General features: G+C 43.5%; 1 protein-coding gene across 3 annotated transcripts in view; it reads right to left on the bottom strand.

Moving 5' to 3' along the window:
• The window catches only part of LOC130355586 (uncharacterized), a 49,714-nt gene that overhangs the window by 15,380 nt on the left and 14,963 nt on the right, over nucleotides 1-19,371 (bottom strand). For all 3 annotated transcript variants that reach the window (XM_056555904.1, XM_056555906.1, XM_056555907.1), the window contains exon 3: nucleotides 3,487-3,666. In XM_056555904.1, coding sequence (XP_056411879.1) covers nucleotides 3,487-3,666 — 180 coding nt within the window. The remainder of the gene's footprint in view (nucleotides 1-3,486; nucleotides 3,667-19,371) is intronic.

Raw genomic sequence — 19,371 nt, 5'->3', positions numbered from 1 at the left:
GGGCAGGCCAGTCCATAGCATCAATGCCTTCCTCTTGCAGGAACTGCTGACACACTCCAGCCACATGAGGTCTAGCATCATCTTGGATTAGGAGGAACCCAGGGCAAACCGCACCAGTATATAGTCTCACAAGGGGTCTGAGGATCTCATCTCAGTACCTAATGGCAGTCAGGCTACCTCTGGCAAGCACATGGAGGGCTGTGCGGCCCCACAAAGAAATGCCACCCCACACCATTGCTGACCCACCGCCAAACCAGTCATGCTGGATGATGTTGCAGGCAGCAGAATGTTCTCCACAGTGTATCCAGACTTTGTCACATGTGCTCAGTTCAGTGTGAACCTGCTTTCATCTGGCAGGACGCCAGTGGCGAATTTGCCAATCTTGGTGTTCTCTGGCAAATGTCAAACATCCTACACAGTGTTGGGCTGTAAGCACAACCCCCACCTGTGGACATCGGGCCCTCATACCACCCCCATGGAGTCTGTTTCTGACCGTTTGAGTGGACACATGCACATTTGTGGCCTGCTGGAGGTCATTTTACAGTGCTCATCCTTGCACAAAGGAAGAGGTAGTGGTCCAGCTGCTGGGTTGTTTCCCTCCTACGGCCTCCTCCATGTCTCCTGATGTACTGGCCTGTCTCCTGGTAGCGCCTCTATGCTCTGGACACTACGCTGACAGACACTGCAAACCACCTTACCACAGCTTGCATTGATGTGCCATCCTTTCTGAGCTACACTACCTGAGCCTCCTGTGTGGGTTGTAGACTCCATCTTATGCTACCACTAGAGTGAAAGCACCGCCAGCATTCAAAAGTGACCAAAACATCAGCCAGGAAGCATAGGAACTGAGAAGTGGTCTGTGGTTACAACCTGCAGAACCACTCCTTGCTAATTGCCTATAATGTCCACCTGTTGTCTGTTCCATTTGCACAACAGCATGTGAAATTGATTGTCAATCAGTGTTGCTTCCTGAGTGGACAGTGTGACTTCACAGAAGTGTGATTGACTTGGAGTTACATTGTGTTGTTTAAGTGTTCCCTTTATTTTTTTGAGCAGTGTACTTCCTGTAGCTTCAGTTTTCCGAACCCGTGTAATCTTAATCGGATGTTCATTTTCTGGATGGCAATTGGCACAATGTTGGGAGACTCCATGTAATTGGAACTTATTCCTAATATTGTAGCGATGTTTATTTAATCTATTATGCAGGGGTTGCGTTGTTCGTCCTACATATTGCAAGCTGCATATGCATTGAAGGACATATATCACATAATCGGATTGACAGGTTAGATGGGTTTTTATTCGAAATGTTTCACCTGTTCTTTTTTATGTATCTGTAGTTAGACCGTGTACATGAGCAGTTCTTCCTGTTGCATTTATGGCTCCCTGTTTTAGTTGTAGCATCCGATTGTCCTTTGATATCCGGCCACTGTTGATGAAGCTGGCTAGGCTTTTAAAGGGGTACTCTGGCGCTAAGACATCTTATCCCCTATCCAAAGGACAGCCGTCACGCCCCTTCCCATAGGACAGCCGTCACGCCCCCTCCCATAGGATGTCAGATGGGGCCGTGACGTCACAATCCTCCAGCCCCGTGATCGCCAGTATTCAGACCCGGAGCGAACATGCTCCGGGGACTGATTGTAACTGGGTGCTGCGTGCAAGATCACGGGGATCTCCAGCGGCGGGACCCCCCCGCGATCAGGCATCTTATCCGCTATCCTTTGGATAGGGGATAAGATGTCTTAGCGCCAGAGTACCCCTTTAAGGTTAGGTGCATATCTATATGTTAGGCATGCTGTAGGTAAAGATTCCTTAAGGTAAGCGTCCTATTGGAGTACATGCCAATGAGTTTTTAGGATGTTTTTAATATCTGTGGTTTGGCTGAAAAGTGGTAATAAAATTGCCAGTATATTTCTGATGGTCCACTGACTTCAATTGCACTGTGCCTTCTTTTTGTTTTGACTTTGGGATTATACAGCTTTTTTGGTTGAGTTGTTTAGCTCTATCAAAAGCATTTTCAATGATTTGGGGCGGATATTTTTTGGTTTAAAAACGTTCCTTAAGGATGCGTGACTGAGCAAAAAAAATCACCATCCCTGGTGCAATTTTTTCTAATACGGCGATATTGGCTAAAAGGGATGTTTTGTACACATTTTTTATAATGCCAACTTGAGAATTCCAGGTAGCTGTTGGCATTGACAGACTTAAAATGAGTGAAGGTATAAAAAGAGTGATCAATGTGAGAAATACATAGATCTAAAAACGTGATGACTTCCGAATTAGCTTCCATGGTAAAAGAAATTCCCCAATTGTTATTGTTAACAGATTCTAAAAGCAGTGTCTCAGAGCCTGGAGGAGCCTCCCAAATAAAAAACAGATCATCAATAAAACGTCTATATAAAATAATGTGGGGAGACAATAGTGGGTTGTTCCAAATGAATTTCTGCTCAAAAGACCCCACAAAAAGATTAGCGAAGGCTGGGGCCTTTGGCCCCCATCGCTGTGCCGATTTCTTGGTGATATATTTTTTTGTTGTAGGCAAAATAGTTATTTTGTCAAATAAATTGCAAACAGTTTATTAAAAAATCTTTATGAAGGGCAGTAAGACTGGAATCCTGGTCAAGGAACTCCCGTACACAGGTCAGGCCTCTTTTATGATCAATATTACTATAAAGAGACGGGACGACACACGTCACCAACATCCATACCGGGTTCCAAGGGATTTCCCATTAAGATTCAATATGATGAGAGGAGTCCCGTAAATAGCTAGGAAGTGCTAAAACGTACTCCTGCAAATATAGGTCCACATAGTGGGACACATTGCTAGTTGTTAATTCAATCATTCATTGTCAGAGTGGATGAAGATTGGAAACTATTGATTGACCTGATGAACTTAAATTGATCTTATGTTTACTCCAATGGGCTGGAGAAGTTTGTGTTCTAAACTGGGAAACCTGATTATTAATAACATGATTTATTGTTCAAAACTATCTCATCACTCTTCTGAGTTCAAACATGAGGAGAAATCCCCAAAATACTGAAACACTAAATATGCCACGCTAAAGGCCAGTATATATGCTAGATTCAAAAAGTAAGGTGAGCCACCACATTCGGATCCCCCTCTATCAGCCAGAATGAGGAGCCACTGCAAACAGTGTCTCCCACTTAGGCTAAGTTTCCACTTGAGTTTTTTTCTGGCAGTTTTTGGATTGCTGCCACTGCAGTTTTTGAGCCAAAGTCAGAAGTGGATCCATAAGGGAGGAGAAGTATAAGTCCTTCCTTTATATGTCCTATTCCTTTTGAATACATTTCTGTCTTTGGCTCAAAAACTGCAGTGGCAGTATTCCAAAAACTGCCAGAAAAAAAACCAAGTGGAAACTTAGCCTTAGCAAGACATTGTATTTCATCTGTAGATTTAGATAATTCAGATATGACAACCGCTCTTGTGTACTATTGTGATTAAAACACTGTACATATCTACAATCTTACTTGACTTTCATTTTGATTGATGATCCTTATGAGAGCATGCACAGCATCTTCCTTCTGTAAGTATTCTAGTCCTGGGCTGTTTGGATCTTCTGCATCTCCCAAACCATCACCTCCGAAATGAGAAAACTTAGGATTGATCTCTCCCAAAAGTGAATTAGATGCACCACGAAACACAGGAATCTGATAATTCATCAAATGTATATACATTAATATTCTTCCAAAGCTTCAGAGTTCTATCCTCTTTCAAGTCAGCAGTCAGAGCTAAACAACTGTACAGTAGTCTGTCTTTTCAAATATATAGTTTATTCTTTAACCCTTTTTTTGTGTATTTGTTGTTTGCTCTTCAAATTTTAATAGCCATAATAGTTCTATTTGTATGTTTCAATCACTAATTTCACCACTATATGTATTGTGAAGCCAAAAAAATAATAATTTGTTGGACAAAGCTGAAAAAAATGCAATTTTGCAACTTTTGGGGGTTTCATTTTTACGTACTTTACGGTGAAAATTACGTGTTATCTTTATTCTGTAGGTAAATCTCTGGCCATCATGCCACCCATAAGCAGCACTTCTCCCCTGTACGCATGCAAGTAACTAAAGAACTGTCTGTAACATCTGCGTGCAATGAAGAGTCCACCATCTAGTTTGGACCATCTACATGTGGTGTGCCAGTACAGGATATGCTCCTACAGTCCTGTCAGGTTAAGTCCCTGTAGGTCCTTATGGCTCTCTTGCAGTGTTCCCCATAATGTGAATAGGTTGTATATTAAGTGTAAAGGACCTTTGACGTTGGTCACATGATTGTTAGTCACATGATAATGTTTGTCACATGTTTTAAGTCATATGCTTGTTACCCAGAGAGCATCAGGTAGCCTATGGGCTCCTTGCACAGCCCCCCTTTATAAGATAGGGAGGAGCTGCAATCGTGCTCTTGATATTCTTTACTGCTGAGGTTCAGTCCAGTCCAGACGTGTCAGGGTCAGTATCCAGCACATCTGGAGGACTCAACCTACATTGCAGCCACAAGTCAGTAAGTCAAGTCGTCTTTATCACCTGGCATCATCATCAGTCAAGTCAATTGTAGTCAGCGTGGCCTGCGCCTATAGTCTCTCAAGTCACTGCAAGTCCCAGCAAGCTGCGAGGTCCCCCATGTTACTGGTCACCTCTCTGGGATCCTGGTCAAACTATATAGACTGTACCATCTGTCTACCTCAGTAAAAGCTACCTTTAACCTAAACCTGGACTTGGACTATTATTTGCCCCTGCCTAACCTAGGACTAGCGGTACTACCTTCGGGTGGTTACATAGGCAAACCACGCCCTGGCGTCACGAACATGGAGTTAATACCATCTACCCCTGGGCAACACCATCTGCCCCTTACACTTCACCTCACACCCCATGCCACTCCACATACATATCGCCATTAGATAATGGTTGGTCTAGCAGAAACAATGACATTTCTTAGGAAGAGTGCTTTCTTATTTAGTACATTTTTCCTGGCATTTTGTTTAGAATGTGTGCAATAGAATGTAGTAATTGTTAGGCAGACAAGATCTGAATGTCTAAATCTATTGCATGTGTGCTGTCGGCTCAGTTATTCAATTTCTGGTGCACATGCAAATGCACTACCTAACAGGACAGAAGTAAATAAAAGAGCAGATGTTTGGCTGTTGTCTCCAGGGGTCTTATATGGAGCCATTGTTACGCTAATTACTCGTTTTAATTTTCAACTATTATGTTTTTTTCTGTCCTAGTTCAGAGAAGAAAGCTTTTCTGTGTGCTTCTCAGGGAGTTGAAATTGAAATACTTGTTTCCATATACCCAGTAAGAAAAAACACTAAACAATAATAAAGGAAAACTCGCAGCTGGTTCTCACACACTAAACCCAATACACCCGGGTGAACCACATTAAAATGACATTTTACTCACCCGAATCTGTGGTCCAGTTCCGAGAGAGATACTTGCCATATTACCACCCCCTTCCCCCGTTTATAATTTGTTGATTAACCCACTTTGCGCAATGAAGGTGGAAGCTGGTGTTCTGAGCTTTTCTGCCTCTGTCCTCTGCTCTAATATGCCTGCCCATCTCATACTCACATGGGTGAGGACTATGAATATTTACTGTAGGTAGTGGGCAGGCATATTAAGGCAGAAGATGGGGAAGCATGAAACACTGGCTCCAGAATTGCGTGCATCTCCGGGATCTGAGTGAGTAAAACAATTTTTTTAATCCGAATCACGCGCACTATAACCCTATGAATGGGTTTAGTCCAGCCTGTTTTATGGCTCCTATATACTGCACACATAGAAGAGGAGAATCTTCTCTTCTTTATCTGTATCCACATCCAATAAAGCAGCAGCATGGAGCACATCATAGAAAGTAATGAGCAGTGTAAAAGCAGTGCAACCCATGGGGTGAAATCTAAAACCCACTGTAAGATTGTGTGAAGCTCAGCTTCCTCTTCATAGATTTGTATTGTCGGCTTGTAATCTGATCTATCAGTAAGGTGAATCTGTTTTAACACAGGACAAATGTGAGCTGTTTTTCAGATGGAAATAAAGTTTAGTAATGGTAGGATGGCATGATAAGATGAGAAGGAAGCATACATTACAAAGTTTCTTCCCCTACGTCTGTCAGCAGCACAATGAAGGATTAACACTGGCCCCTATGAGCTTGCAGGGTTTCGGAATATTTAATGAAATTAAATAAGCATAACATCTACCTAACTCTATATATAGAGCCTTCTCCCCCAGCAAAATTGAGTTTTTTTTAGTCCTGTGTGCATGACTGTAGTTTTTCTAGCCTCATGCTAGTTACCTCAGGCACGTCACTGTGCACCCCCCGAAAAAACACACACCTTAAAAAAAAAATCCTCCAAGGAATCTGGGGTGAAAAGTACCTCCAAAAAGAGACACCTTACCTGTAGATCTTGTGAAACACCTACCTGATGACTGTGATTATAGAACATGTCAGTCTTGCCGTCCCAGACTACTGGAAAATGAGGAACCATCCATAAGAGATATTGTTATTTGGGTGAAGGATTTTGTTGAATCATCCATTAAATATTTAAAGGGCACTGTGGCTAATCTCCCTAAGAAGAGATCTAGGCCCTTCCCATTCTATGTCACCTAGAGATGAAGAGATGTCTGTTGTTGAGGAAAGACATATTTCATCAGCCTCGTCATCATCTGGGGAGAAGCTCCCTCAACTTTGCCAAGCAACCAGGACCCACGGCTAATGCCGGACATCGCGTCTAAAACTAAAGTACGTATTGCCGGTTAGCTTCGTGGTGCTGTCCGGGACCGCCGCAGCGTCCCGAACAGCTTGCAGGACGTGAGGAAGATCCCTACCTGCCTCCTTGCTGTCCGATCGCCAAATGACTGCTCCGTGCCTGAGATCCAGGCAGGAGCAGTCAAGCAGCAGAAACACTTATCTATGCTATGGCATATGGGGGGCTATAACATTGCACAAAAAATGGTAAAAATAAAAGTTAGTAAATGTGATTTAACCCCTTCGCTAATAAAAGTTTGAATCACCCTCCTTTTCCCATTTAAAAAAAAAAAACTGTTAATAAAAATAAACATATGTGGTATCGCCTGTTACGCCGAGCGCTCCGGGTCCCCGCTCCTCCCCGGAGCGCTCGCTTCACTCTCCCCGCGGCAGCGCTCCGGTCACGTCCTCTGACCCGGGGCGCTGCGATTCCGCTGCCAGCCGGGATGCGATTCGCGATGCGGGTAGCGCCCGCTCGCGATGCGCACCCCGGCTCCCCTACCTGACTCGCTCTCCGTCTGTTCTGTCCCGGCGCGCGCGGCCCCGCTCCCTAGGGCGCGCGCGCGCCGGGTCTCTGCGATTTAAAGGGCCACTGCGCCGCTGATTGGCGCAGTGGTTCCAATTAGTGTGTTCACCTGTGCACTTCCCTATATCACCTCACTTCCCCTGCACTCCCTTGCCGGATCTTGTTGCCTTAGTGCCAGTGAAAGCGTTCCTTGTGTGTTCCTTGCCTGTGTTTCCAGACCTTCTGCCGTTGCCCCTGACTACGATCCTTGCTGCCTGCCCCGACCTTCTGCTACGTCCGACCTTGCTTTTGCCTACTCCCTTGTACCGCGCCTATCTTCAGCAGCCAGAGAGGTGAGCCGTTGCTAGTGGATACGACCTGGTCACTACCGCCGCAGCAAGACCATCCCGCTTTGCGGCGGGCTCTGGTGAAAACCAGTAGTGGCTTAGAACCGGTCCACTAGCACGGTCCACGCCAATCCCTCTCTGGCACAGAGGATCCACTACCTGCCAGCCGGCATCGTGACATCGCCATGTGCATAAATGTCCAAACTATAAAAATATATCATTAATTAAACCACACGGTTAATGGCGTACATGTAAAAAAATTCCAAAGTCCAAAATAGCGTATTTTTGATCACTTTTTATACCATAAAAAATTAATAGAAAGTGATCAATAAGTCAGATTAAAACAAAAATGACACCGATAAAAACTTCAGATCACCGCGCAAAAAATTAGCCCTCATACTACCATACGGAAAAACAAAAAGTTATAGCATTTTTTAATGCATTAATTTTGGTGCATGTAGTTGTTTTTTTTTTGTAGCAAAATAAAATCAAACCTATATAAATTGGGTATCCTTGCGACCATATGGACGTACAGAATAAATATAAATCCACACATAGAAAAGAATGGGGGGCGGCACTACAGGCTTCTACTCAGGATCAATCAGGATCATCCCAGAGGTACAGGTGCGATTCCCAGCACACTCCCCACACAGCGGTGCTCTGTCCTGATAGCAAAGAGCAACTGATAATAGAGCCCAATAAGGCAGAAATGGATGGCACTCGCAAGTTGGATGCAAAAATATACAACTGTAGGGGAAGGAGCAGACTGAATGGAACAACGTCAGTTTCTCAGCCACCTGCCGCTTCTACTGGTTCCTCCGCCTGACTCATGTGAGTGAATAAAAATAGTTATATTTTTGCATCCAACTTGCGAGTGCCATCCATTTCTGCCTTATTGGGTTCCAAATATAAGGTGCAATTTTTACCGAAAACTGCACTGCGTAGAAACGGAAGCCGCAAAAATTTATAAAATGGCTTTTTTTTTCCCCAGAAAAATGTTTTTTCTGGTTTCGCCGTACATTTTGGGGTGAAATTATTAATGGTATTACAAAGTAAAATTGTTGAACAAGCCCTCATATGGATTTTTAGGTGGAAAATTGAAAGTGTTATGATTTTTAGAAGGTGAGGAGGAAAAAAACAAATGCAAAAATGAAAAATCGCCAAAGAGGGAAGGGGTTAAGTTTGATGCTATCCATTCTAGTCTCATGCAGGCTGAATGGAAAAAGCCTGAAAAGGCTCCTGTGATTTCAAAGAGATTTAAACTTCTCTGTCCCTTAGAGGAATCTCAATCCAAGGGTTGGGTTACTCCGCCTAAGGTGGATGTGGCAGTGGCTAAATTGTCTATAAGAACTTTAGTCCCTGCAGAGGATGGTTCGAGTCTAAGAGACCCGTTGGACCGTCGTATGGAAGTGGCATTTAAAAGATCATATATTTCTGCAGCATCTCAAAGTGCTGTAGCTATTGCCTCTCATGACGTGTCTACATCCCTTAGAAGTTGACTGAATAGGATACAGGAGAATATTGATTGGGGGTGTTTAGCGTGATGATATACTATTGGCTTTCAAACAAATTAACCTTGCTGTAGATTATCTTTGTGACTCAGCCAACCAGCAGTTGAGATTTGTCGCCAAGTCTATGACTTTATCAACTGCTGGTTGGAGAGCTATATGGCTTAGTCCTTGGCGAGGGGACAATCCATCTAAGGTTTATTTATGTAATCTACAATAATCCCCGGGGAAAGTTTTTGGGCCTGAACTTGATGCCTGCCACAAACTTCAAGACCCTTTCGAAGGGCTCCTGTAATGGACAGATCCTCCTTTAGATTTAGACAGTCACGTCAGTCCGGAAGAGGTAGAGGGGGTGGCTCCTCTAGACACGGTAGGTCCATCTGAGGTGCTAAGTCTGCAAAGAGACAGGTGTTTTGACGGTTTCCTGGCTCCAGTAGGCGGTTGCCTTGCTTTTTTTTCTGTCAGTGTGAATAACAAAAAAAAAAAAAGACCTGTGGGTCATAAGCATTATCCAGAATGGCTATGCTCTTTCCCCCCCTCCCCACAGACAGGTATGTAGAATCATTCAGGATTCAAAAGGCAAGAAGTACTTTGTTGGAAAGGTCCATTCAAGTGGTCTCTAAACTGTGGCCTTCTAGATCTTGCAAAAATACAACTCCCAGCAAGCCCACACAGCAGTTTGCTGTCTGGGCATGCTAGTATTTGTAGTTTTGAAACATCTGGAAGACCACAGTTTGGAGATTACTGTGCAGTGGTTTCTAAACTGTGGCCCTCCATATCTTGAAAAACTACAACTCCCAGCATGCATGAACAGGGAACGGCTGTCTTGCCATGCTGGGAGTTGTTGTTGCGTGCCTCCAGCTGTTGCATAACTACTACTCCCAGAGTTGTAGTTTTGCAACAGCTGGAGGCACACTGCTTGGAAAATACTGAGTTAGGTAACAGAACCTAACTGAAGGTTTTCCAACCAGTGTGCCTCCAGCTGTTGCAAAAGTACAACTCCCAGCATGCAAGGTCTGTCAGTGCATGCTGGGAGTTTTAGTTTTGCAACAGCTGGAGGTTTGCCCCCCCCCCCCCCCCATGTGAATGTACAGGGTACATTCACACGGGCGGGTTTACAGTGAGTTTCCTGCTTCAAGTTTGAGCTGCGGCAAATTTTTTCGCCACAGCTCCAACTCCTAGCGGGAAACTCACTGTAAATCCCCGCCGTAAAACGTCTCATAAGGCAGTGTTTCCAAAACGGAGCCTCCTGGTGTTGCAAAACGACAACTCCCAGCATTGCCAGACAGCAACTGACTGTCCAGGCATGCTGGGAGTTTATCAACAACTGTAGGCACCCTGTTTGGGAATCACTGGCATAGAATATTTTTGGTAGCAGAGGCAATTGTTACGCTTGCACCCGGGTTCGCCCCTATGCAAATCCCTAATTAACCCTTTAAAGACCACGGACGTAAATGTACGTCCTGCTTTGGCGGTACTTCGCGCAGCCAGGACGTACATTTACGTCCTATGTATGACCACGAGCATCGGTGCAGTGCTCGCGTCGTACACGGCAGGGACCTGGGACCCGCCGGGAATGGACGACATCTGCGATCACGTGGATGTTCGCCATTAACCCCTCGGATGCTGTGATCAGTACAGATCACGGCATCTGCGGCAATGCACATGTTAAAATAGATGATCGGATCGCCTGCAGCGCTGCCACGGTAATCCGGTTATTTGTAATGAAACCTGCCTCCGTCCGTCTCCCGGCGTCTCCTGCTCTGGTCTGAGATCGAGTAGACCAGAGGAGAAGATCGCCGATAATACTGATCAGTGCTATGTCCTATGCATAGCACTGAACAGTATAAGCAATCAAATGATTGCTATAGATAGTCTGCTATGGGGGCATAAAAAGTGTAAAAAAATAAGTTGAAAAAAGTTTTTCCCATTTTACCCCCAAAAAGCGTAATCATTTTTTTAAATAAATATATTTGGTATTGCCGCATGTGTATATGTCCGAACTATCAAAATATAATGTTAATGATCCCGTACGGTGAACGATGTAAATGTAAAAAATAAAAAAAGTCCAAAAATGCTGCTTTTTTGTCACATTTTATTCCCCCAAAAATTTAGAAAAAATGACTTAAAAGTTTTATATATGCAAATGTGGTATCGATAAAAATTACAGATGACGATGCAAAAAAAATGAGCCCTCATACCGCCCTATGTACGGAAAAATGAAAAAGTTATAGGTGGTCAAACTAGGGCGATTTTAGACTACTGATGTTGTACAAAAAGTTTTAGATTTTTTTTAAGTGGTACAAAAATATAAAAGTATCTAGCCATAGGTATCATTTTAATCATATTGACCCACAGAATAAAGAACACATGTCATTTTTACCGTAAAAAAATGTAATTTTATGTTAAAACGAGAGGTTTCATTACAAAGTGCAATTGGTCATGCAAAAAACAAGCCCTTATATGGGTCTGTAGATGGAAATATAAAAGAGTTATGGTTTTTAGAAGGCGAGGAGGAAAAAACAAAAAGCAAAAATAAAATTGGCCTGGTCCTTAAGGTGAAAATGGGCTTGGTCCTTAACCACTTAAGGACCAAGGACGTACCGATATGTCCTGAGTCCTTTCCCTTTCTATAACGTGGGGTCGGGCCCAAAAGTTGAACGCCGCTTCAAAAGTGAAAGTAAATCACTGCCAGCTAGCTCAGGGGGCTGTTCGGGATGTCCGTAGCGAAATCAGGGCATCCCGAACAGCTGCAGGACACGAGGAGGGTCTCCTAACTTGCCTCCTCATGTCCGATCGCCGAATGACTGCTCAGTGCCTGAGATCCAGGCATGAGCAATCAAGCGGTAGAATTATTGATCACTGGTTTCCTATGAGAAACCAGTGATCAATGTAAAAGATCAGTGTGTGCAGTGTTATAGGTCCCTATGGGAGCTATAACACTACAAAAAAAATATGAAAAAAAAAAGTGAATAAAGATCATTTAACACCTCCCCTAATAAAAGTTTGAATCACCCCCCTTTTCCCATTGAAAAAAACCCAGTGTAAATAATAATAAACATATGTGGTATCGACGCATGCGGAAATGTCTGAATTATAAAAAATATATAATTAATTAAACCGCACGGTCAATGGCATACCCGCAAAAAAATTCCAAAGTCCAAAATAACATTTTTGGTTACTTTTTATATAATGAAAAAATGAATAAAAAGTGATCAACAAGTCCAATCAATACAAAAATGGTACTGATAGAAAATTTAAGATCACGGCGCAAAAAATGAGCCCTCATGCTGCCCCATACGTGGAAAAATAAAAAAAAAGTTATAGGGGTCAGAAGATGACAATTTTAAACATATAAACTTTCCTGCATGTAGTTATGATTTTTTTCCGAAGTACAACACAATCAAACCTATATAAGTAGGGTATCATTTTAATCGTATGGACCTCCAGAATAAAGATAAGGTGTCATTTTTACCGAAAAATTGACTGCGTAGAAATGGAAGCCCCACAAAATTTACAACATGGCATTTCTTTTTCAATTTTGTCTCACATTGATTTTTTTTTCCGTTTCGCCGTAGATTTTTTTTTTAAATGACTGATGTCATTACAAATTAGAATTGGTGGTGCAAAAAATAAGCCATCATATGGATTTTTAGGTGCAAAATTGAAAGAGTTATGATTTTTAAAAGGTAAGGAGGAAAAAATGAAAGTGCAAAAACGGAAAAAACCCTGGTCCTTAAGGGGTTAAGGCCTCAAATGCGCCCTTATTTCAAGGAAACCGTTTAGGGTCACATATGGGGTATTTCCTTACTCCTTGAGTAATTGCATTACAAATTTTGGGGGGCTTTTTCTCCTTTTACCCCCTATAAAAAGGAAAAGTTGGGGTCTACACCAGCCTGTTAGTGTAAAACAATAAAAATTTTTACACTAACATGCTGATGTTGCCCCCAAACTTTTCATTTTCACAAGAGGTAAAAGGAAAAAAAGACCCCAAAATTTGTAACGTAATTTCTCCTGAGTACGGAAATACCCCATATGTGGATGTAAAATAATCTGCGGCCGCAAAAAGGCTCAGGAGTGAGAGCGCACTATGTACATTTGAGGCCCAAATTGATAATTTGCACAGGGGTGGCTGATTTTACAGAGATTCTGACATAAACGCAAAAAAATAAATACCCATGTGTGACCCCATTTTGGAAACTACACCCCTCTGGAACGTAACAAGGGGGGGGGGTATAGTGAGTCTCAACCCCTTAAGGACTGAGCCCTTTTTCACCTTAAGGACTGAGCCCTTTTTTGCATATCTGACCACTGTCAATTTATGCATTAATAACTCTGAGATGATTTTACCGATTATTCTGATTCCGAGAGAGTTTTTTCCTGACATATTCTACTTTATGTTAGTGGTAAATTTTCGTCAATACTTGCATCGTTTCTTGGTGAAAAATTCCCAAATTTGATGAAAAAAATGAAAATTTTGCATTTTTCTAACTTTGAAAGTCTCTGAAAATGGATATTCCAAATACATTTTATATTGATTCACAAATACAATATGTCTACTTTGTGTTGACATCATAAAGTTGACATGTTTTTACTATTTAAAGACATTAGAAGACTTCAAAGTATAGCAGCAATTTTCACAAAAATTTCAAAATCTAAATTTTTCAGGGACCAGTTAAGTTTGAAGTGTATTTGAAGGGCCTTTCTGTGAGAAATACCCCATAAATGATCCCATTATGGAAACTAAACCCCTCAAAGTATTCGAAATGACATTCAGAAAGTTTGTTAACCCTTTAGGAAAAAATCTAAATCTGCATTTTTTACACTAACATGTAAAAAGCCCCACAAATTTGTAGCCCAATTTCTCTCGAGTATGGAAATACCTCATATGTTCACATAAAGTCCTCTGTGGGCTCACAACATGACTTAAGAGGGAAAGAGCAACTGTGGGATTTTTGGAAACGAATTTTGCTGTCATGGTTTTTGGGGCCATGTTGCATTTAGGAAGCCTCCATGGTGCCAGAACAGCAAAAAAAAACAAAAAAAAAAAACACATGGCATACTATTTTGGAAACTACACCCCTCAAGGAATTTAACAAGGTGTATAGTGAGCCTTAACACCTCACAGGTGTTTGACGACTTTGCGTTGAAGTTGGACGTGAAAATGGAAAATTAGATTTTTAACACTAAAATTATGGTGTTACCCCAAATTTTTCATTTTCACAAGGGGTAATAGGAGAAAATGGACCCCAAAATTTGAAGCCCAATTTCTCCCATTTAAAAAAAGCGCCCCTTATGTGGACGTTAAGTGCTCTGCTGGCGCACTACAATGCTCAGAAGGAGCAAAATTTGGCTTTTTGAAAGATCATTTTTCTGAAATGGTTTTTGGGGGGGTATGTTGCATTTAGCCAGATGTGGTGCCAGAACAGCAAAAAAAAAAAAAAAAAAAAAATACACATGGCACACTATTTTGGAAACTTCACCCCTCAAGGAATGTAACAAGGGGTGTAGTGAGCCTTAAAACCTCACAGGTGTTTGTCTTTTTGAGAGAGAATTTTGCTGAAATTGAAATCAGGGGCCATGTGCATTTTCAAACCTTCCATGATGCCAGAACAGCAGAAACCCCCCACATGTGACACCATTTTGGAAACTAGACCCCTCCAGGAACATAACAAGGGTTACAGTGAGTACTTACAACACCTCACAGGTTTTTTGAACAGTGGGCTGTAAAAGTGAAAAATTAGATTTTTAACACTAAAATGATGGTGTTACTCCAAATTTTTCATTTTCACATGGTGTAATAGGAGAAAATGGACCCCTAAATTTGAAGCCCATTTTCTCCCGATTAAGAAAATGCCCCATATGTTGATGTTAAGTGCTCTGCTGGAGCACTACAGGTCTCAGAATAGAAGGAGCGCCACTGGTCTTTCGAAGAGAGAATTTTGCTGAAATTGAAGTTGGGGGTCATGTGCATTTTCAAACCTCCCATGATGCCAGAACAGCAGAAACCCCCCCCACATGTGACACCATTTTGGAAACTAGACCCCTCTAGGAACGTAACAAGGGTTACAGTGAGTACTTACACCTCACAGGTTTTTTGAACAGTGGGCCATAAAAGTGAAAAATTAGATTTTTCATACAAATTTGCTGTTATTAACCAACATTTTTATCGTTTCACAAGTAGTAAGAGAAAAAAAGCTCCACAAAATTTGTAGCCCAATTTCTCCAGAATAATGATATACCCCATATATGGCGGTAAAGCATTATGCGGGTGCAAAACAGGGCTTAGGAGTGAGACAGCACCAACGAAATTTGAGGCCTAAAGTGGTGCTTTGTAGGGATAGACCGATTATCGGTTTGGCCGATATTATCGGCCGATATTCACGATTTTGGGCGTTATCGGTATCGGCAATTACCTTGCCGATAATCCAATGATGCCCTGCCCCCCGCACCGCACCCCCCACCGCACCGCCCCGGCCAGAGACCGTCGCTGCCGCCGTTGTCCCATTGCCTCCCCCATCCCTGGTTTTATAATTACCTGTTCCCGGGGCCTAGGGTCCATGCTACTTCTGGCTCCTGCTATGTCCTGCGTTACGCTGTGCGCTGCGGTGCGCAATGACGAGTGACGTCTTCAACGCAACATCACCATCAGTGCGCACAGTGACCGCTCAGGACGCCGCCGGAGCCAGAAGTAGCGTGGACCCTGGGCCCCGGGAACAGGTAATTATAAAACCGGGGATGGGGGAGGCAATGGGGCAGCGGCGGCAGTCTCTGGCCGGGGCGGTGCGGTGGTTGGACTAAGGACGGGCAGGGGGAGAGAAGTGGGCGGCAGCGATAACTTATACCGGAATATCGGTATAAGTCATCGGCTATCGGCCTTAAAGTCCACAGAGTATCGGTATCATTATCGGCCCTAAAAAATCGATATCAGTCGATCCCTAGTGCTTTGCACTGCAATGATTGAGGTTCTAACGTAAAATCAAAAAAGAAAAAAAAACACGGCAAGTGACCACAATTTTTAAACTACACCCTTCAAGGAAGGTAACAAGGGTTACAGTGAGTACTTATACCTCACAGGTTTTTTGAACAGTGGGCCGTAAAATGAAAAATTTTATTTTTTACACTAAAATGCTGGGGTTACCCAATTTTCACAAGGGGTAATTGGAAAAATTGAGTTACAAATTTTGGAGGGCTTTTTCTCCTGACTATGGAAATACATCCACTTATGGGGTAACTTGTTGGGTGGGCACTTAACAAGGCTCAGAAGTCAAACAGGTCTGTTTGCATTTGATGCCTATGGCATATCAGTAGCTGACGGTTACATACATTCCGAGGAAAATACAAAAATGAAACACCCACATGTGACACCATTACAGAAAGTACCCACCCTGAGGAATGGGTATAGGGCTAAAGAGGACATTTTGAACGCATGGGTGTTTCCTAAATTTATTTTCCAGGAATGGATGAACTGTACTATGGGGGGAAATGAAAATTGCAATTTTAATACTGATATCCCAATTATATTCCCAGAATGATGACCCAGAGTAAAAATTATGCCGGCCCCAAACACTATGCTCTGAATCATCATTCTAGGAATGTGATGTGTGTGGCCGTCCCTATTCTATTACCTCAAATGCGCACCCCTCTAAGGTGGGGAGAGAGCGCTGCGCATTTGAGGCAACTGTAAACCCCCAATGCTGTTGACTTTTTATTATTTCTATTTTTTTTGGAGGGGGGTTGATTTTAAAATTTGGAAGACAATGTACTCTGGACTGGTACATTGGAGTATAATTCAGGGGAATTAAAATCAGGTAAAAGGATAAAAAATGTAGTGCTCTATGGAAGTGTGATACTCCCTGAAGCAAGTTTTAATGCAGAGGCCCGGATGATCGGGGCAAGTGTCACACTGAGTGGTGGTGTCCTTCCCAAACCCCTTTCCAGTGACACACACTGCATTTTTTCTGGGATCGTCCCTTCCGGGGTACTGAAGTTCCAGAGGGGCTCTGACCAGCTCCTTGGCGGTCACCAAAGATGAGGGCCTTTAGAACTACCTATTGAAACTGCAGGAATGACCCTGTGTTGCCAGCGTACTGAGACAGTACAAAAGATTTGTACATGGCAACTGGTGGCACGGACCGCCTATAGGTGCAAAAAATTATAATAAAAAAAGCTGCTATAACCCAAAAAAGCGCCTGCACCACAAAAAAAAGAAAACGCTGATCAGTACTACTGACTGATCTACTGTACTACTAGGACTGATCAGCGGCGGGTGGGCTTTAGCCAATGGTGGCGATCGCTCTTTTATAGCTAAGAGGGGCCCGGCCACACATTTAGCAAAAAAAAAAAAAAAAAAGGGCTGTGCCCCCCCAAAAAATGCTGGGGGCAGACCTTGGCGAACCTGTAGGGCCGGGGTAACGCAGCTTAAAGGTGCTACGGACCCACAGACACCTACAGACGGTGTGCCCAAAAAAATTATTCTTTTTTTTTACCCCTAACTGTCCCTACCTAATCTACTGCTTTTCCTTACTTCTTTCTGTGCCAAGGGGCCACAGAAAGGGGGCAAGAGGGCACTTTTTTAACTTTTTTAGGACTGAGGGGGGGAGATGGCAGCACTGGGCTCTGTCCTGTACACCAGATCTCTGAAGAATGGTGGGCAGAACAGAGCAGCGTGCTCCTGCACCCACCACCCCCCTCCCCATACTGCAGTGATTGGTGCGGTCACTGCGGCCACCCAATCACTGCTGTACTGGGGGGTGGCAACAGTACCGCCCCCCAGTACTGTACGGATGATGATTGGTGGTGTATATTACACCACCGATCATCATCATTATCCGGGTCATCGGGTCACACGTGACCCAGATGACCCCGAACCACCGCAGACCGCCGGTTAGTATTTACCGGCAATCTGCGGCCATCGCCGATATGGGGGGTCCTCAGGGTCCCTCTCGGCACTTTGCCGGGATGCCTGCTGAATGATTTCAGCACCCATCTGGCTCTGATCCCTACCCGGCGAGCGGCGGGGAACGGAATCACAGCAAATCGCCGATCTGAATTGACCGGCGATTTGCAGCGATCACCGATATGGGGACCCCCCTGAGCGATATGCCGGGTTGGCTGCAGAACGATATCAGTAGGCATCCTGGTCCGGTCCCTGCCCGGCGAGCGGCAGGGGCTGGAAGAGCGCAGGGCGTACCCATACTCCCTGAGTCCTTAAGGACTCGGAAACGGGGGGGGGGGGGGGTGGATGCGCCCTGCGTCATTAAGGGGTTAACACCCCACAGGTGTTTGACGAATTTCCATTAAAGTTGGAATTGAAATTTGCTTTTGGAGAGAGAATTTGTCCAGAATTAAAGGCCACGTGTTTACAAAGCCCTCAGGGTGCCAGAACAATGGACCCCACATGTGACCCCATTTAGGAAACTACATCCCCCACGTATTGTAATAAGGGGTACAGTGAACATTTAGGTTAGGTGTCTGACAGATTTTTGGAACAGTGGTCCGTGAAAAGGAAAAATGTAATTTTTCATTTGCACAGCCCACTGTTGCAAAGATCTGTCAAACGCCAGTGGGGTGTAAATGCTCACTGCACCCCTTATTAAATTCTGTGATGGGTGTAGTTTCCAAAATGGGGTCACATGTGGGGGGGTCCACTGTTCTGGCACCACGGGGGGCTTTATAAACGCACATGGTCCCCGACTTCTATTCCAAACAAATACTCTCTCCAAAAGCTCAATGGTGCTCCTTCTTTTCTGTTGTAGTTTGCCCACAGAGCACTTTACAATCACATATGGCATATTTCCATACTCAGAAGAAATGGGGTTACAAATTTTAGGGGGCTTTTTCTCCTAGTACCCCTTGTGAAAATGAAAAATTTGGGGTAACACCAGCATTTTAGTGAAAAAAATATAATTTTTCATTTTCATGTCCAACTTTAGGGAAAATTCAAACAAGGGTGCCTCGGCAATGCGGCGTCTGACCACGGGTGTACTCTCAAAGAAGGTAGGATAACTGCTGGTGCAAATACGGTGGTGCTCTGACTTTAATAGAATGTAGCAAGTCACAGTCCAAGAAAAGAAAGAATCAGTCGGCGACTCACCATTCAGTTGCTTCACTGTTCTTCTTTTATTGAAGGAACATACTCACATACATAGGGGGAGAGAAGGACAACAAACAGATGTGGGGGGTACTGCTCAATCAGCCTGTTGAGCAGTACCCCCCACATCTGTTTGTTGTCCTTCTCTCCCCTTCCTATGT

The sequence above is a fragment of the Hyla sarda genome, chromosome 2 (genome assembly GCF_029499605.1).
Source record: "Hyla sarda isolate aHylSar1 chromosome 2, aHylSar1.hap1, whole genome shotgun sequence".
In the NCBI taxonomy this organism is placed as follows: domain Eukaryota; kingdom Metazoa; phylum Chordata; class Amphibia; order Anura; family Hylidae; genus Hyla; species Hyla sarda.
This window is presented reverse-complemented; position numbering and strand designations above follow the sequence as displayed.